Genomic DNA, 20130 nt, shown 5'->3' on the forward strand with positions numbered 1-20130 from the left:
CATGTTAATGAGGACAGGGTTTAAATTCTGCTAGATGAAAGGGTTTTGCCCCCTACGAGTGTGTCACACTGTTAAACTATGCACTTAAAAATGGCTAAAATGGTGCCTTTTTTTTTTTTTTTTTTTTTTTTTTTTTTTTTTTTTTTTTTTTTTTTTTTTTTTTTTTTTTTTTTTTTGCAGTATAGGATTGAACCTGGGGTCTTCACGCTGAGTTATACCCTTTTCCCTGCTTTCTATGTTATGTTTTGAGACTGGGTCTCGCCAAATTGCTAAATTGCCCACTCTGGGCTAGAACTTGGAATCGTCCTGCCTCAGCCTCCCAGAGTACTGTCATTACAGGCCAGCTGAGCATGGTACGCTCTGTGTTGTGCTTGTTTTACCACGGTTAAGTGCCAAAGTGGTGGCTGTCGCCTGGCTCCGGTCATGTGGGGGAGATGCTGCCATCCCGGTAGGGTCTGCCGTTTGCTCTGCTTTGGAACCTGGAAGTCAGGAGTGCTTGTTGACTGAGCGTGGAGGGGTGGGGGCCCTGGGATACTCTTGTCAGCGTCCGCAGTGCCAGCCTCCCTGTAAGCCCTGCAGGGTGCCTGTCCCCTCTCCCAGGCTGGTAGCGGAAGTGAGTCTCACAACTCCAGGCCTGGTGCTGCCCCCATGGTGAGGAGCCCATTTCCCTGCGGAACGGTGGACCTTGCAGAACCTCCCACCTTGCCATGCGCCTCTGGCAGCTTTTTCAGCACCGTCCTCTCACTGTGTAAATCTTCATGTGAGATTCACATCCCCCAACTTCAGGGCTGTAAATCACTTCTCAGCCGCAGCCTGCGTGAGTCAGGGCAGCGGGTGCTGGGGGCCAGAACCTTCCGGACCAGTCACGTCCCGAGCAGGAAGGAGCGAGCAACACCGCAGCTTCGGTGTTAGGGGAGGGGAAGATCCTGGGACGTGGGACCCCGAGAAGGCATGGGTCCTGAGCATCTGTCCGAGCTGTGGGCCGCAGAGTGGACCTCAGCTGCTCCTGCAGGTTGCGTGGCCCCGTCCCGTGAGGGGCCCCGGTCCCCATCCAAAGGCTCCGTCCTCAGCCCCAGCAGAAGTGACAGGACCGCTGGACAGAGCATTGGCTCCTGATGCTGGACTCGCGGTTCTGTCCTGGAAAGCCTCCCTCTGCTCGTAAAATGCTCCTTCCTGTCTCCCAGCTCAGTGACATTTTGGGGTTAGGAAGAGGACACAGTCTGGACAGCCAAGCAGCCTTTTTGGGGAAAGCCATCACACTTTGTAAACTCGCCTCTTGGCTCCGGGCCGTGGAGGCGGCTGTAGAGGGAGGGAGTTTGCACTGCTCGGCGGGCAGGGCCTGGCCTGGGGGTAGCTCTCCTGTGCTGCGGGTGTGGGACGGCTCCGCAGGAGTCTGTTGTGAGGCTGTCCCTAAGCTAGCGTTACTGCAGAGGCCTTGAGCGGCCAGTGACCCGGGCCACAGAACACTGTCCTGTCCCTTTCGCCTGAGCCGCCACCGCTGGGCCATGGTGCCCTCCTGTCCCCGGCCCTGCCTCCCCTCATGGTCTCAGAGCTCTGCCTCTTCCCTGCGGCCCCCAGGTGCCCCTCCTGGGCCTTGCTGGTCCTTCTCAGTGTACACGCATTTTTCCAGCACCACTTTTTTGTTGTTCATTTGTTTTTTCAAGATAAGAGTCTCACTAGGTAGTTCCAGCTGACCTCAGAACCCACTAAGTTGCCCAAGTTAGCCCTGAACTCAAGATCTTCCTGCTTCGGCCTCCCAAGTAGCTGGGATTAGAGGTGTGTGCCACTGCGTTCACTCGTCCTGTGCTTCTTACTTCCGGTGGTCCTGTCCTCCAGCCCCAGATGCTGTCCCTTGTCTTAGGCCTTCCTCTGCTGTCCCCTCCGCCTGCTGTGCCCTCGCTCTGACGTTCTGGGCTGTTCGGCTCCCTTCTCCTGGGTCCATCCCACACCTTGCCGGTGAAGGAGTCCCACCTGCACCGTCATCGAAGTCCAGGGGAGTGGACCTGCCTTTAGGGGCTGTGTCCTCTTTGGCCCTGTAGCTGTTTCCGCCGAATTCTTGACATGGAGGCCGCCAGGTGGTAACCAGAGCCAAGAGCACACACATCTCCGACAGCGCTTCTGCACCAAGGCAGAAAGAAGTTCGTCCCCGCACGTTTGGGAAGCCTCGGGGTCCCCCTGGAAAGCACCGATACCGTCCAAAAACAGCCTCTCTTTAAGCGTGCGACAGAGCCCATCACAGCAGTGCAAAGGGCAGCACCCCAGCTAATTAGCTCGGACGGGACTTGTTTGAAGGTGCTCAGCTCAGCTCGGCTCAGCCTGCAGACCCGGGGAGCAGCCACCCGAGCTTCAGGACAGGACGAAGCCAGCGGGCAGCTTGCCTCCATTCCACCCCACCCAACCAGCCGGACTGCTCCCTCAGAGCTGCCCAGGGTGCCGGCTGACCTTCCCAGACTGAGGCAGAGGAAACCGACAGGAATTCTTTCCCACCAGCTGCCAGTGAAAAGAAAAGAGGCCCCGCATCTGCTTGCTCCCAGGCGTTGTTCCCTCCCCTCCCTGAACCTGGGAGAGGGTCTTATGGAGCAAGACAGCGGCCTTCTGGGGACCCCACGGGTGACCCGGGAGAGTTCCCATAGGGATCTCCAGGAAAATAGTCTTTTACATCTACTTTCTCACATTTTTAAGAATTCATTATGTTCATTTATCTGTGTTCACTGGTAGGTCACACATGTTGGGGTCCATACCCCTAATTTTTAGGGTGTTTGAGTTCCCTTTCAGCTGTGCTGCCCTTTGAGTCTACACAGCAAGCTGCCAGTGGAGTTGGTTATTTTGGACCCCTCGTTCTGAGGACTCTTAATTTGGTGAGGGGTTACCTGAACATCTCTTGTAAATTCAGGTGGGAAGAGACCCGGAAGCTGAGGGGAGGAGAGATGCTCCTGGTGGTGCTGGGGATGGGTGTGACTGTGGTCAGGACCGGTCTTCCCCGGGGTGTCATGAGAGCATGCAGAGGTTGGCAGCTGCCTACTCTTCCTTTGTTGGCACTGCTGGCCCAGAACTTCTGTTCCCAGGGCCAGCTTGGGAGCAATGGCTGCAGCCTTTTATGAAAGAAGGGCACTGGAGCTGGCCTTGGAGACATCAGAGAGCAGCTGCTGTCGGATAGTGTTTTCCATTATAAAGGGGAAGCCTGGGGGAGATGAGATTTGAAATTGGGTTTGGATTTCGAATTAATCTCCCTCTCCCTCTCTCTCTCTCTCTCTCTGTCCTGTGGGGATGAACTCCTGTGATAATTCATAGGGACATTTTTCCAGAACAGTCAATGGTAAAGGCTTCAGGAAGGACAGAATGACATGGCCCATGCCTCTCCTGGTCTTCAAATCATAATTGAAGGAAACTCAGTCATTCCAGAGAACCCACAGATTTTGCAGGAAATTTAATTGGCCACTCTATCTACTTACTTTAAAAAGAAACTTGATCATCCCGATAACTGTGTCGACAAGTAAGATACAGTGTATCTTAGACATTAGGAAGTTGTGTAGCACTGTTCCAACACACTTTATATTTGTGATTATGTAGATCAGTGTCTTTGTGCCCCCCCAACCTTGGGGTCACTTCCCAAGATCTGTCAGTTCCCAGTGCCCTTCCTTTATATCAGTTGCCACAAAAGCCACCCCCACCCCGCCTTTTGCCCTCTTGGTCAATGAGAATAAGGGTCTGTTGGTGCTTTGTGCCCTTCTGTTCCACACAGGCTGCCCGTCCCAGGAGAGATGTGCTGGGGTAGGTGAGGGGAGTGCTATCCTCAGGAGGCTCTGGGTGCTTGGTGCAGTGGCCCAGGTTCCAGCAGCAGCGCCCTGAAGGTCTCTCCCATCTCTCCAAGGGCCGCCTTATCCTGAGCCTGGCTGGAGCCCCTGCCTAGGGGAGTCCATCAGCCCTTCCGCCTAGAGGGGAACAAATCTCCTGCCAGGCCCCATTACTAAGGGTCATAGTCGATCTTTTTACCTTTGTACCAGGGATCGAACTCAGGACCTTGTACTCTACCCCGGCTGCTCAATCTGTATAAATGGAACTTGGTAGGGAGGGTCTGGGGTTCCAGTAGTGTGAGCCCCTTCCCGTCATGGCATTTTGGTCCCGCTGACCTTGGAACAGCGGCAGGCCAAGGGCTTCCAGTGCACATTTCTGCAGTGGAAGTGAGCTGGTCACATTTCTCCTTTGCTTCTCTGGCTGTGTGCTGCCTTTAGAAATACTGGGGAGTGCAACACTTCAAAGCATGGGCTTCCAGACTGTGCCCAGAGCTGTGGATCCCCCTGGCTCAAGGGGGCCTAAGGGCAGCGTGGTGTGAGGTCCCACTGCGCACTCCTCGGCTCCTTGGAGTTCACTCTGCACTTCGGTGGCTTGAAATCCGCCAAGATGGCAGCATTACACTGTGGAAATTGGCCAACACTGCAGATCAAGCCCTAGAGATGGGTTATGGATCATTCACCAGTCCGCGCTGGGTCAGAGCATCTGTGTCTCTTAAATGTGTCCACAGTAATCCTTGGGTGCAGCCGGGGTTGAGAAGGGGTAGCCTGAGATGTCCCAGGATGGGCCCAGCGAGGTCCACGTTACCGACAGTAGCTAACTGTTGTCCAGCCCTCACGTGTGATCAGTTGTTCATATGACTTAGGTCACCCCTCCACACACACACACAACATCCCGTCAAGGCACAGTTTTATCCCTTTTTGGATGGAGAAATTGAGGTTCAATGGGTTGCCTCTGCCTCGTCCAGGGCCACAGCTCGGCAGCAGGTAAGGCTGGACCCCAGTCGAGGACTGAGCTGCCAGGACCTGAGTCTGGCCCGTGCCTCTTGGGTGGCCGTGGTCCATGCCCTGCTGGCCCGGCAGGTTGCATGGGGAGTCGTGCTCTCGTTGTTCAGATGTCCGTGAGTCCCAGGCTGGGACCTTCCAGGCGCTGTGCTCCTGTGGGCCGGACAGTTGTCACGGGGTGGCAGTGGGCATGTCTCTACCCTCTGGGCCAGGAGAGAAACCCAGGGACTAATGGGCTTTTGCACTGGCCTGTGCTTTCTTCCCTTCCAGTGGAACATGACAAAGAGTTCTTCCATCCACGCTACCACCATCGGGAGTTCCGGTTTGATTTATCCAAGATCCCGGAAGGGGAGGCTGTGACTGCAGCCGAATTCCGGATCTACAAGGACTACATCCGGGAACGCTTTGACAACGAGACCTTCCGGATCAGCGTCTACCAGGTGCTCCAGGAGCACTTGGGCAGGTGGGTGTTATGTCAGTGCTGGGGTGGGTGCTGAGCTTCCTTTGGCTGCAGAGCAGGAAGGGGGTGATGGCCCCTGGCTGCAGTCACACCGGACAGGGACGATCAGGGCAGCTGCTTTCATGGAACACTGACCACCTACAGGCCCTGGATGAGACATCTTTGTAGAACAAAATATGTCATGTGTGTCACTGTCCAGCAATCTGGGCAGGAATCACTGGAGGCCAGGAAGCCTGGGGTTTGTGGCCCTGTTTGGGTATCAGCAGGCAGGTCTTCCTCTGGCTGTGCACTCAGGAGTGCAGAAGAGAGGGAAGAGAATGCGTGTGTGGGTCATCTCCACCTCCTGTTCATCACCCTGAAGCTCCATGTGGTGTCAGGTAACCAGTGTACGTGGCCAGGGCTAAGAAAATGTTAGGGAGAAAAAAACAGACCGACAGACCAACCAAAAACAAGAACTCTCAGCCTTCTAAGAATCACTAGGCTGGGAACCAAAAGCCTGTACTGAAAGACTTGAGTTTCTGGGGATCCTTTAATTTCAAGGCCTCATGAGAGGCAAGAAGACTCAGGAAAAGGACAGGCACATCTGTCACTGTCCTGAGGTGCAGACCCTGCGGTCCTGTTGCTCCATGGCTAGGCGTTGGGACCCCGAGTGCGGGCTGTGGACCTTTCCTGACCTCCTGCCCATGTGGCGTGACACTGGTTATGGAAGTAGTGTGGGGTGGGCACTTCGTTCCGATGGTCCGTCCTCACTTGTTAGCTAGGATGGGGACTTGTCACCCCCACAGGGACAGGAATCATCCCCCATGCTTGCGCAGTATTGCTGTTTGGGGATCATCTTGACTACAAAGAGGATAAAATTTGGGGGGAGCCTTCCAAGGTCTTGCATCCACCACTTCATTCCATACTCACCGTGGCCTCCTGTGGTGACTTCTCTATGAGAGATTTCAGAGCGGTCACGAAGGACCTGGTTCCAGGTTTGGGAAGCTTACGAAATGTTTTTCTGTTAAAAATTTGTTTTTTAAGCCACGTGTATTGGTGTATGTCTGTCATCTCTCAAATACTTGGGAGACTGAGGCAGGAAGCTCATGAGTTTGAAGCCAGCCTGGGCGACTTAGTGAGACCATGCCTCCAAATGTGAAAATGGAAAGAGCTGGATACAGGGCTCAGAGACAGAGCCCTCGCCCAGCCTGCGCAAAGCCCTGGGTTCTGTGCCCAGTATTGGAAAAAAAAAAAATTGGTTTTGGATGGGAAATACCTGCTCATTTTGTAAAATTAAAAGGAGAAAGTAACTGCTATGGAAATTAAGGCTCCTTCTGCAGCTGAGTCCTGGTCTCTGCCGAGGCATTCCTTGCTCTGGGCTTCCTAGCTTTCCTCAGCTGAGCAAAGGCCTCTGTGAGTTTCCCTGTGTCCACCAGCAGAGCCCCACCCTACACCAGGTGTGTAACTTCTCCAGTGCCCCACACCGTCCTGTCCTACGGGGTTTGCAGTTGGGTGTTTTGTCACCCACGAGTGCACGGTGGCATCTTGGATCTGCTAGTGCGGACAGCACCGTGGGCAGCCTTGTGACTGGCTGTGCCGGTCCACGTGAAGCTCTGACCGAGGGTTGCAGGCTGTCCTGACCCCTTAGGGGTTGACTCCACTTCTGCCGCCCTGGCTGGAGAGGAGCATGGGAGTTATGGAGGTTTGCTGTGCTTTGCACTCGGCACACTCCAGAATGCTTTTCTTTTGTAGGGCTGGGGTCCAGCTCAGGCCCCTGGCCTCGGGGAGGTCAGGCAGGAGCTCTACCGCTGGGCCACACCCTCAGCCCCCAACGCCAGCGCTGTGTTGGATTTTGCTCACAAAGGCTATGTTTTGGGGTGAAGGGAGCTCCCCGTCTTCGGGCCCACAGCGTTCAGAGGACCCGCTGCACGTACCTCGGCCTATAGCTGGGAACTGGCACCCGGCCCTCAGGGCTCGGTGGAGAGGGCTCACTTCCAAGTGTGGGGCTTCAGGTCTACCTGAGGGGCTCCCTGGGGTCACCCTCACACTTCTCCTTCCACCTCTGTGCAGCGTTTGCCCAAGACTGTTGGGTCCGAGGGGATGCCTGTGACCCCCAGCTCCTCTTTCCCACGCTGAACTTTCTTCCTGGCTGCCAGCCGTATGCACTGCTCTTCCCCTGAGAGCAGCTGTTCTGCTCCCGTGTGGGGAGGCACTGGATGGAGGCTTCAAGATAAGCAGTTCGAAGGACCCCAAACACCGGGTGGCTCAGAACGATAGGACTCCTGCTGTCAGAGTTCTACAGACAAGAGGTCCTGACGTAGGTGTCAGTGGGACCCTGCTCCCTTGGAAACTTATAGGGTCCAGCTTCTGGTGGTGGCTGTGGGTTCTTGGTGCTCCTGGCTTAGACAAGGAGCAGTGTGGCCTCGGTGTCCATCGTCACATGGATCTGTTTCACCTGGGCTGTCCTGTGTGTCTCCTTCTCCTGCAGGGTTAGGCATCCACATGGCTCCACTGTGACCCCATTTAATTACCTCTGCTGAGACCTAATAGGGCTACTCTGATGGGGGCCAGGGTTAGGACTTGAATACAATTAGGGGGCACAATTGAACCCATAACTGAGTGGAGAAGATGGGAAATAAACACGCAAACAAGTGGACAGGCTCATCCTGGGGACCAGAAAGGGAACAGGGTTTGTTGCACTGGTGGTCTTTGGTAGCCTTGAAGAGTTGGGGACATTTGAATGACCTGAAGGCTCTGGCAATAGAGGGCAGAGGGAAGAGTGTTTCCGGAGAACTGTGGGGGTCACGGTACTAAAATTGTGTGTAGGAAGGAGGGAGGGTCTCACCCGGATTCCCTGCCTGGCTGCCAACAGCTCCCTCCTACTGTCCCCCCCGACTTCTTGGGCGCTCCGTCCTGTCGCAGTCTAAAGTGGCTGCCCCCTTGGCCCTCCCCAGCATCCTTGGGGTGCATCCTGGGCCCTCTGGAGGGAAGAGGACCCGAGTTGCCATGGTGACAGCACAGTATGGGTGGCTGCCTGCTGAGGTCTCCAGCCTTGCCTTGCGGGAGATCAAGTTCAGCAGCGAGCCTGTGAGCGACTGCCAGGGGCCTGCACTGGGACGCTCCAGGGGGAGGGAAGCCCACGCCAGGCCCTGCCTTTGGGGAGCTCCCACCTGAGCCGAGGAGGTGATGCTCAGCCTCCCAGGGCCTGGCAGGTGGGCAGAGCTGAGCAGAGAGGGAGGGAGTGGAGTTGAGAGGTGGTGGACAGGGACGGGCCGCTTTCTCTGGCTTTCTACAGTCCCCCCGCCCCCCGTGCCTGAGACAAGAAAATAATGCTCCTCGCCTTTAGACGTTGAGAGATTAACAAAAATTTTTTAAGAAGTGATTTGTCCTTTTGTGGACAGGTTATTTTGCTTGTGAATCTAGAATCTAGAATCTGCAGGTGGGGTAGCCCAGCTACTGAGAGTGTGCATTGAAATGTTGCCGCTAGTGGGGACTCAGTAAAGGCTGCCGTAGCTGCTGCTTCGTCTCCTCCTCCCCCTCGTCCTCACTGCAGGAAATAGTGAGTTCTTCTTAGGAGTGGTGAGCTCCAGGCTTCTCCTTGTGCTTTGTGTGAGACCCCTTAGTCTTGCAGTCCCCTCATTGGCACGGGGACAAAGGCCTGAGCGCAGCCTCACGGGCCCCAGCCCCGGCACATCTTCTTCCAGCAGGCTGAGCCTTCCAGGGGCTGCAGGTGCCGGCCCCACCCTGTCACTCCCCTGGCCGCCTGGCCACCCTGTCCTGGTGCTGAGGGACCTGTGGTCCCGCTGCCACATCGGCCCAGCTGTTTGGTGCTGGGACATCTGGCTCCCTGGCAAGCTCTGCATGAGCTCTGGGAAAGCCGTGGGGGTGCCGAGGAGGATTAGCCAGCTTTGGGGCAGCCTCAGCGTCTCTCCCCTGATGGGAGTTGCTTTCCGCCAAGTCTTCTTGATCTCTCGGAATCCAGATTACATTCCTTCTTGTTGGAGGGTTTCCACAGCCTTTGGGCCCTGACTGACGCCCGGCCCGGACAGCTGGAAAGACTTGGAGAAGTCACCCCGCGGCTGCAGGGCCTGCGGGTGCTCCTGTGGTGGTCCTGATGCTGCAGGGCCGGGGGCCATGGGGTCGGCAAGGGTATCTTCACTTCCTGGGGCCGAGGCTCGGCCTGCCGGGCCAGGCTTCCGGGAGGCAGGGTCGCCCCAGCTAACCTGTTCACGTTTATGGACTGGGACTGGGCACTCCATCCCATGTTCCCCCTGTGCCTTCTTGGGGATGCAGCTGCACACTTGGCGAGCGGGCCTTGGAGAAGCCCTGGAGGCCCGAGGCCAGCCCCCTAATCACCACCAAGGTGCAGATGATGTGGGCAGCTGGATGAGAAACATCCCTTGCTCCATCTCAGGGACTTTGGCTGCCAGGAGAGTGACTTCAGAGTGGTCACCAGTGCCAAAATCCAGATCAGCTGCAGCCTGAGTCACTCCGAGGGGAGGGGCTGCTCCCTGCCTGTGCCCCTAAGGAGCAGAGGTCATGGGAGTGGGTGAGGCGTGGCTCACAGCCCCTCAGCCCAGGCACACACTCCTCCTGCCCCTGGGTCCTGCCTGGGAGGGCACTCTGCGGCTGCAGCCCCACCTGGGGCCTCCCTCTCACTCTCGCTCCTTGCCTGCCGGCTCCTGCCCTCCAGGAACGGTGCGCAGCCTGGCCCTTGCCTCCTAGGGAGCCTCCTGTCCTCCCTTGGCCCCGCTTCTGCCTCCTGAGTCTGGGATTCGGGCTGTGCAGGTGCTGGGCTTCTGTCTTCCTGCCCAGCTCTCTGGAGTGCTTGCTGACAGCCTCGACGCCACTCAGGAGGAGGCCTCCTGGCCCAGTGCAAGGGGAAATTGTGGTCCCCAGGGAGACAGGTCATGGAACCCTCACCCCACGCAGGCTCAGGACTTGGTGACAAGACTCTGGGCAGGTTTGCATCTGCCTTAAGTCACCATGTGCGTGTTTGGGCGAGGGAACGTGGTCACCCTCTGAGTACGTCCTCACCCACTGGTCCAGGCTTCTCAATTTGCGTGCTTACTCTTGGAGACGGCCCTACACAGACTTGTTATCTCTGCATTACAATCATAGATGTCTCAGAGAGGGGAAGTAAGTTACCTGAGGCTGCACAGCTGGGACATGGCCAAGGCCTCTCAGATTCCAGTGCTGGAATGCTGAGCGATGGCAGCACCTGCCTTTCCTTCACACTGCTTTCCTCACCAGGGCCCAGATGGTTCTGCTGAGGAGTTCTGAGCAGTGGTTCTCCACCTTGGCTGTGCAGTAGTCCACTCAGGTGATTAGAATCAAGGAGCGCTCCTAACACATGCAGGGTTGGGCTAGGCACTGGCACGTTTTAGAAGCTCCCGGATGCTCCCGTGTGCTAGGCTATGAGCAGGTGACAGAAATCTCTGTGATCCTGAGTTGGAAGGGGACAGATTTCTCCTGCTTCAAGCCCCTGGTCCTTTGGTATGGTCTCTCAGAGGAGACTGTTTTTCCTCTAACACCATGGATCCCAAATTGTGATCCAGACTATGGCTGACAGTCTCAGTGGCTCGAGAGTGGGACTGGCGGAGGGTGAGGGTCCCTTTAGGTTGTGGCTCTGGAGGCTTCTGGAAGTTTCTCATTGCTCCTGAAGGCCTACGTGCGTGGTTCCACGTCTCCTGGCTTCCACCCCACACCACTACACCTCAGCCCCAGGGTGTGAGCTCTGGTTTTGAGCTTCCTGCTCAGGATGTGCCACTCACTACTGAGGAGCCTCTTCAGAGGGCAGAGAGGGGACACTGGTGGCCAAGGCCCAGTCAGCCATCTCAGAAGGTCAGAGGAGCGTGTTCAGAGTAGCCTGGGTCAAGGACCCCTTGGCACTTTTCTCTGGGCCACAGTCCAAATCCCACCTTGGAGCTGCTTGTGGGAGAGCAGTGGTCCCTTTGTGCCTTTTGGTTCCCTCGGGGTCCTTTCCGTGGTTTGCAACAATCATTCTGGAAAAAGCCTGCATCCAGTGCCACCCAGCTGGGCAGAGCCAGCAAGCCATGTCCAATCCAACTCGTGCTGGAAATGTGTCTGCCTGCCCTGCTCAGCATCCCAGAGCTAAGCACTCTCTGGCTTCCTGTCCTGTGGTCTGAGGCCATCTGGTAGGCCTTGGTGGCTTTTTTGATCTTTGTGCCTTTTATTTCCCTCCGTAATCCATCCTGCGCCTGGCGTCTTGGGGACAGTGTGGGTGGTGGCCGGGTATCAGTGGTAACAGGCTCCATCTGTTGAGTGCCTGAGGTAGGCCGGGCAGGGACTTGGAAGCTGTGGTGTCCAGTGCCCTGGAGTTGGGCCGGGCTGACGTCACTGGTCAGTCGTGTTCCTCATGAAGACTCCTCATGAAGACAGTGGGGCAGGTTTGGCCAAATTCACAATGTCATCCCCTGCCTGCTCTTTTCTGTGACACAACTCTGTGCTGGGAGAAGAGGTGGCTGCCCTTGGGTACAGTAATGGTGACTGACGAATCGTGTGCCACTGCCACTCGTTAGGACTTTCCGTAACTTGCCAGTGGACGGTCTTTTATCCACTGATTCTACAAAAAAGAAACTGAGGCCCATTGCCAGGTTAGGGGTGAAGGACAAGTGGATTGTGCCCTTCCTGGTGCTTTTCTTTCTCGGCTAGTAGATGTTCATTGTCCTTTCTCCGACAGCAGCCTGTGCATTGGGAAATGGTGAGGCAAGTCCTGTCTTCCATACAAGGAAACTGAGGCAGAGAAGACCTGCCCAGCTTGCCTGGTAATTCGACCTGAGCAGATAAAGGCTTGGGGTACCTGGCACTGCCTCTGGTTCCTCCACTTGAGTCCGCATGACCTTGGATGTCTCGCAGGCCCTGGCTGGGCCTCCTCCGGCCTCCTGGAGAAGGCCCAAAGCAGAGCTTCAGGACAGTGGGGGCGGCCTAGCTACTGAGGCAGTGATGGGCGCAGCACGCAGTCAGGAGTTCTGGTTCCTCCTGGCCTTCGTTATGCCTGGGACCTGGCACATAGTAGGACTCAGTAACACATCTGTTACATGAGCAGGTGAAAGAATGATCTAGTTTTTTGCTTTAGGACCAGGGCTTCCCAAAGTCACAGACTGCACTCTGTGGAGTGCTGGGTTGGCAGGGGACACGAACCACAAGGATGCTGTTGGCCAGCATCCTTGCCTCGGTTGGTCCATCCCAGCAAACTCTTTGGCATGCTTTCTCTCCCAGAACTGAGATGCGGGCATGCTTGTTTGTAGTCTCTCTCCAGCCTCTCAGTTCAATTTTCAAAAAGTGAAAATCACCTGTAATTATACTACTTTCAATCCTGAGCAAGTTTCCCCATGATGACTATAATTACATTAGCAAGAGCTGGCGGGCCAGTGGGCATCCTGGGTAGCCTGGCTCTCGTGGGCAACCAGGAGAATGTCAGAGTGCACACGTGGCCCAGGGTCCCGAGGCTGGAGTGAGTTTGGGGACGGTGGGGTTGGGGACCAGCGCCATCCGGATAACTTGATCTGGCACTTTAATTGCAAAAGCACTTCATACTTGGATCGGAACCTCTACTTGCCTATAGCAGTCTATTTTCCAAATGTATTAACATCTGTGTTTCATATCAGAGCCTGTAATTGTTTTAGCCTTTTTGGCAGGAGACAAAGAGAATTAATATTTTTCAATTTGGTCAAAAGCAGTCATCTGTAGCTGGGAAGAAAAGTAACTGCACAGATATGAACTCTGTAAGGATGGGGAACACAGGTGTACCAGGAAGATGATGTTTTAAAGAGGTCAACTGTGATTCAGGAAATCTGGATTATTTCAAGTTCAGAAGTTCAGGTCAGAAATAGACCTTTAGTTAAATGCTCGAAACCCTTCCAAACCTTTGTTCTTCCTTTGTCTTCCAACTGCTAACCCCCTTCTGTGCCATTTTCTTCTTCCTCACCAATGCCCATGGCTTTCCAGTTTGCCATTGTAAGAACAGAGGAAGCAAAGGACACCCTGGCCTGCATTCCAGCATGCATTCCACCACTTCGTCTGGGAGCCAAGGCAGGCATTGCTAATGGATCACAGCTCTCCTCCCTACTGTACCTGGACTTTCCGGAATCTTGAAGTGAAGTTTCCCAAATGAGGCAGCCACTGCTTATTGTGTGAAGCACCATCCAGTGAGACCTGTTGATTATTGGTCTTAGGTCAGGTTTCTTTAAGACCAGTCTGAGACAAGGGTTGTGTGGGTGAAAGTGAGAGATTAGGAAATGTTTTCAGGAAAGGCCCAAAGAACTTAGGGTGGTGGAGGGAGGAGGCCAGATGAGGGCCAGTGCCACACAGAACCCTGAGAGGGTGACCTTGGCTCAGTCTTCCCGCAGGAGGATCTGGAAACACACTTGTAACTCTCACCTTTTATGCCTTTGTAAGGCAGAGTCTTTTCGCTTGGGCACTGATGGCGTTGGACCACGCTCTGGTGGGGGTGGTGTGTGTATCATGAGGTACTGAATGGCATCCCTGGCCTCTGCCCACCACCCCGGACGCAGGTGTGAGACCCAAAGCACTGGTAGACTTTGTTGTGTCCCCAGAGGGTGGGGGTAGATAGGGCCCTGACGCAGAGGCACTGGAATGAACAGGATGTCAATTCTGGGAATGCTCACTCACTCCTGGGAGTGAGACCTCTGGAGCCCTGGCACCCAGAGAGAAAGATCCTGATGTGCTGCACTTTGGGACCAGCCCCAGGTGATGCTGCTGGAGCGGCCACACCTGGGGTAGGAAGCCCCTCACTGACCTTCTCACACCTTCCTGTTCATCTTGCTCTCAGCTCCCCCAGCTCCCTCCCAGGCATCTGTCTGGGACAGCAGCACTGAGATGGAGGGCGCAGAACCCCCAGGAGCATGTCTCCAGGATTCTGCCACACAGGACACCTTCAGCGGCTGGCCTGGGTCCTGGCACCCACAAGTCCTACTCTGTGTGTGCACGGGATGCTGCCGGCACGTTGAGCCTGACGCCCTTCCACCCTGCTTTAGGTGATGGGACTGGCCTTTGCTTTGGAGAATCTTGAGCGTGGTAATTGCATCGCTTTCCTGTCTGCAAAACCCACTGCTAAATTCATTTCCTTTCTGCGTTGTCTGCCTGCGGCACTTCAGTTTTTGGTTTCTGGGGTTTGGAATCTTAAAACAGCCTGTGGTTCTTTTTTGTTTTTTTAAAGGTTGGAGAGATGACGCAGCATGCAAACTGTTTGTGTTCGTGAAATGGCTGAGTTTACCTTGCTCTATTTTGGTCTGAAGCTGGAGGCTGGAGGAAATGGGGCAACCAGGGAAAGTCTCGAAAGATCTGCCCCCGGATGCTGGACGCAGCAGCTGTCCATCCGTGCGGGACTTACCAGAGCTGTTTCAAAAGCTTCGCAGCGCTCCCCACAAAACCTGTTTTGGGGGGACTCCCTAGGTCTTGATCCTTCAATGTGAATAGGTCTGATGTGTGTGCAAGGACGGACAGTGTGGCCCAGCCGTTGTCCCTGAGTTTCTGCATGGATCACACCTAGGTTGAATGGAATAACTCCAGTTTTCTGGAAATTCTGGGGCCCAAACTCTGCAATCTTAAGCAAGTGTGAGCAAGAACTGGGTCCAGAAGTGAATTTGAGATCTGCTTTCTTCCCAGCTGCTGCCCCCTGCTTGTCTGAGTCATCTTAGTTTTTCCTGACATGTGGGGAAGAGAGGTGGCCCTGCGGGTGACAGGACAGGAAACAGGCGAGGGGGCAGGAAGCCCACAGAACCTGGGAGTTTCCAGCTGGGGGCCAGTGTGGGCAGTGTGACAGCCCTGAGTCCACAGCCAGGCCTGTGAAAAGGGGGGCGGTATGGAGGTGCCGCAGGGCTGACCAGGTATGTTTGAGCAGCCTGTGACCCAAGAGTGGGGTCCTCAGGGGGCTCAGGATGGCAAAGCTGGGCTAGGTTTCTGGGGAACTGGGACACATACAGTTTTGGAGTTACCTGCAAAATGTGAGGCACACTCAGTCTTCCTCCCTTAATGTCACAAACTTTGGGAAGTAAAACCAGCAGACCTCCATGGTAAGAGTAGCTGGAGATGCTGTACACCTGGCAGGTACTGGTGTGGCCACTCAGCCTGCATTTGGGACCCTCTCTGTGCTCCATCTGGTCCAGAGGTGACCAAGGTGGGACTGGCTCTTGCTGACAAGGAGCTTAGAATCTGGTGACCCCTAAGAACGGTATGGACCAGTGTGACCCCGGCCAGGTAGAAGGGTCAGGATTGGTATGGCAGGCAGGGGAACACGTGTGCAGGGCTCCATTGGTGCCACTCCTGTTCCAAGACTGCTGCTTGGGGGAACAGGGTCCCTGTGTGTGGTGCTGAGCTCCCCGCTTCAGGGCCGGAGCACAGTTAAGCCAGGGTGGAAGATTCACTGTGGCCCTGAGGTCTGCTCTGAACCACGGGGCCTCGCGCCTTCCTTCTAACCCACCTCAGCAGAGCTGAGAGTCTCTTACCTGGTCTCTGCAGCAGATGATTTTTTTGCAGCAGGATTTCTCAGAGCCTTGAGAGTGCTATCGTGTATCGTGAAATCAGCACTGTAGCACGCAGACCTTCCCACCTTATTTAACTGCACAGCCTTTTTGGCTGCTGACCTTCAGTTAACCGCATGTATTTCTGACCTTGAAAGCTCCGAATCCTTCATTCCGTAAATGGGACAATTGAGGCCCAGAGTTAATGACTGCTGACTTGCACCCTGATCTTGGTGCCTTTGCCCTCCTGGGTGCTGGGCAGGAGAGTTCCCGGCCCTTCACAGACGCCTTGGGCTCCCCTTATGGGCGGGAAAGCTGTGAGTTGGACCCCAGCTCTGTCTGTGGCCGGAGAATATTGTGGGTCTGTGTATTTTCCACCATTCGCCCACTGGGCTTAATTTTAGTCTTCCTGGAGGTTCACAGCCTTAAAAAAGCATGTTTATAAAAGGTGTTGGGCCTCCCTGACTTCATCTTCCTGTCTTGGGGGGAGCCAGGGGCTATTTGGGGGATGTGGTGGAAAAGCAGGGCATCCCTGAGTCAAGATGGGGGGCTTCGGCGCAGGAGGGGACGTGGGGGCCTGGTGGCCTCCCTGGGCGGGCCGGTTTCCTCCCAGGCCTTTGATGGGCGCCCCAGGCTTCCCCGCAGGCTGGACCTGCTCCAGGTGCTCAAGGGCTGTGCTCTCTTAGCCTGAGTCATCCTTCACAGCCCCCATGATGTCATGCCGGCCTGGGAACGCTGGCCACCCTCGCCGGCCCACGCTGTCTGCTGAGGAATGTTCTCCCAGCCGCTGACGGCACGCAGGGTTTCGGAAATGTCCAGCCTCACAGTTTTTCCACGAGCAGCAGAGCGAGGCTGTGGTTCAGGACTGCGGAGGGGAGACTCCCCAGCCTGCTGGAAATGCTTCTGGCCCCGGCTCTCCCATCCTGACTTCCTATGGCCAGAGCCGTGCAGGTGGCTGCCTCGCCACGTCCATGCCGCTGACCACCTGCACTCTGTCCTCAGCAGTCTCTGGGCTCTTCCCACTCTGTCCCTCCGGCTTCTCATGTGCCCCACAGTGTCCTCTCTGAGCATCCCAAACTGCAAACCTAGCTCAGCCAGAGGACTCCTCTCCCTGCCACGTTATGAGGTCCGGTTACCTCCTCTGCGGGTCCTCCCAGCTTTGGGCCCTGGCCTCTGTCCTGGCTGCTTTTCTCACTGCAGCTCCAAGCAGAGCCTAAGTAGAAGCTGAGCCACCAGCATTCAGCTCACTCCGACCTCAGCTCTCGTCATCAGTCCCCTTCCCTGCTTCTGTGTCGCTTAGGAGGACCTTGCACACGACTCCCGGCTGATAAGGGGATCCACGGTGTCTCCCCGGCTCAAAACTCCTCCCTAACTGCCCACAGAGACCCGCTTTTACCATGTGAGGCAGCAGCAGCACAGGTTCTGGGCCTCAGGATGAGGACTTCTTTGAAGCACATGATCTTAGGCTCATTTTCCTTTCTTTGATGATCAGACCTCATGGTTCTGGAGTGGATTTCCAAGGTCCTGTCGGACTAAGACTCTGGGTGTGGGGCCTACTGTCAGAAGGTTCAAGGAGGCACACACCCATCAAAACCTTGAGCCTGGGCCTTGAGTCGGGCAGGGACTGTACCAGGTGACGAGGCAGTGGGCACAGTGCGACCCTGTAGGAGGCTGTGTCTCTCGTGGCCTCTAACTACAGCCAGAGGAGCCCTGAGTCCCCAGTCTTGCATGGCTCTCAGGGCCAGCTCCAGGGCTATTGTTGCCATGACACACAGCCTTGCAGGTTCCTCTGAGGTCCGGTTTGAGAGATCCCAGCCTGATCTCAGCCCACCAGGGAATCTGACTCCTCCCGGAGTAGGTCGTGGGTGAAGACCCTTGACGGTCAGTCTAAACAACCTCTGAGCAACCCGAGGGGGAAAACGAAAAGCAGAAAAACAGAGCAAATCTCTACCCTCCCACTCCTGCGATGTTAATATACCCACTTTCCATGGGGGAAGAACTTTCCTGGGGAGGGTGGGCTGAGAGGCTGGAAGTGAACCAGCCTCTGATGTGCATCTCCCCCTGCTCCCCCAAGCACATGGTTAGACTTCAGCCAGTTCCCAAGGCGTCCTTGGGGGAGGTGTTCTCCACCAGCCCCACGCTGGCCCTGGGCTGGAAGTTAAATATCAACCTCCCAGCCCAGGATCTCGCCTTTTGGAGCAGGGATTTGGGGGATCTTAGGTCTCAGGAAGGGAGAAATTGACCCTCTGGGCCTGCTGCTGCTTCTTTAATGAGAAGCACACGCGAAAGGCATGGTTGAGAACATAGTCAAGTTTGTAGTCAGAAGGCCCCAGTGTCCCCCTGGGAGCTGGAAGCAGAGGGTTGCGTTGTCCCCTCCCACGCAGGGGCAAAAGCTAGGCTGACCACCCTGCCGGGTCTTTCCCACAGATCCAGCAGAACATGGGAATGTGTTGCCCCAAACTCAGCAGAAATGGAGTGCATGGCCCTGTTTTCAGAAGTGAGGCATCATGCTTGCTGAGCTCAGTGTCGCTGTGCGTGCCTCAGAGTGAAGGAGCAGCAGGTGTCAGGGTGCAGGGTGTTGGTGTGTTTTTTGTGTAGTGTGTACCAACCTTAAATTAACCGGCGTGATGGTAGCATGCTGTGTATTTGGGCTTCTTTTGGCTTTATGTAAGTGAAAGTCCATCCAAATCACTTGAGGTGTTCAGTCCAGGAGCTTTTTAGTACATACAGAGTCGGTGTCACCAACAACGCTGTCTCATGTGAGAACGTTTGCATCACCCCAAAAGGAAACTCCATACCCACAAGCAGTTGCTCCACTTTTCCACCATGCCTAGCTGCTGGAATCCATGATCTTCTCCACACACGGCAGAAAATCACGTGGTGTGTGCCCCTCGGTGAGACTTCCTCTCCCCCGCGAAAGATTTTGAAGTCCATCCATTGTGTGACGATACTTCATTCCTCTTCATTGACAAATAATATTCCACTAACTGGATTTGCCTTACTTTGTCCATTTAGCCCTTGATGGACATTTGGGTTGTTCCCATTTTCTTAAGCTACTGGGAAAAATGTTGCTGTGAACATTTGTGTTTAACATTTTGTGTTGAAATAAGATTTTATTTCTCAGACAATAGAATGTCAATAACTCAGTGTTTTACCTTTTGAGAAATGGCAGGACTGTCTTCCAAAGTGGTGGTGCTGCTCAGCTTTCCTCCTGTTGTGTGTGTCCTCGACAACACTTACCTCTGACCTTTTAATTCTAGCAGTCCCCAGGTGTGGGAAGTATGACATTCTTTTGGCTTTGGTGTGCATTTCCCTAGTGGCAGATGGTGACGAGTGTCTTTTCTTGTGTTCACTGGCCTTCTGTACTTAGAGCAATGTCGATTCGAATCATCCCCATCATTTTGGGATCACGGGCATACTGGCTTTGCCATATGAATTCAGAACTTGTCCCCTGCCACTTTCTTGACCCACTTGTATAAGAATAAATTACTATCAATGATCTAGAGATTGTAGTAAAAATAGTGTGCACAACCAACTGCAACATGAGGATGAAGAAGGCTTCTTACTTCTACTTCAACTTCTCTAATACTTATTGGAATATTTACAATTTCCATTTCTTTTTGCATTGATTTTAATGTTTTATTTCCCCAGAAATACACATAGTACACTTTTGGTTTTACACCACCTTTTTTCTCGTACCCTATTTCCCCTTTGAGCAGCTGTGCTGTGCTGTCCTGGCATGCATGTGGCATGGTTTTCTAGCCAGTCCCTCTGGGGAGATGGTTTGCTTTCAGTTTTTCTGTTATGAACAGTGTGACTGTTGTTTGGATTATCTGTCTCCGGGACTGACCACCCAGAGTGGCGCAAAACAACAAGCATTTTACTGCTCAGGAATTTGGCAGGGCTTAGCCGGGCGGTTCTTCTACCCCAGTGGTATCTGTTGTAGTCACCAACAAACCTGGAGCTTGGCTGGAGCTGGATCATCCAAGTGGGCACCTCACCTGGTGGCTCACTTATTTCACTCTGTCCCTGACTTTAGACTCTTATCTTCCCACCTCTGCTTTCTTCACCTCCTCCAGGCCTCTTTCTTTCTCACAGTGGTTAGGCATCTTAACTCAGTGGCTCGCTTTCCAGAAGGGCAGAACCAGAAACTGCTAGACCTCTCGAGTCCTAGCCCTGGATCTGGCAGGACGTCATTTCCACAGCAGGCCACACAGTCAGTTCAGGCTTCAGAGATGAGGAACAAACTCCACAGCTGTATAGAACTGCACATGGTGCAGACAGAGGAATGACTGTGCATAAGGTCTTGCACAACTGCTAACATCTTGCACACTTGTCTCTGAGTTTGAGTCAAAGTTGATCAGTCCTTGAGTGGCTCTGTGGTCTGTTG

At 54.7% G+C, this 20130-nt stretch overlaps 1 protein-coding gene across 1 annotated transcript in view; it reads left to right on the forward strand.

The window, feature by feature from the left end:
• Bmp7 (bone morphogenetic protein 7) overlaps positions 1 to 20130 on the forward strand; it is a gene marked incomplete at its 5' end in the record, with an annotated part of 66789 nt that overhangs the window by 19846 nt on the left and 26813 nt on the right. Inside the window, one exon of the mRNA XM_010628811.3 lies at positions 5067 to 5259. Coding sequence (XP_010627113.2) covers positions 5067 to 5259 — 193 coding nt within the window. The remainder of the gene's footprint in view (positions 1 to 5066; positions 5260 to 20130) is intronic.

The sequence above is a fragment of the Fukomys damarensis genome, unplaced genomic scaffold, assembly GCF_012274545.1.
Source record: "Fukomys damarensis isolate Sample0158 unplaced genomic scaffold, DMR_v1.0_HiC HiC_scaffold_22, whole genome shotgun sequence".
In the NCBI taxonomy this organism is placed as follows: domain Eukaryota; kingdom Metazoa; phylum Chordata; class Mammalia; order Rodentia; family Bathyergidae; genus Fukomys; species Fukomys damarensis.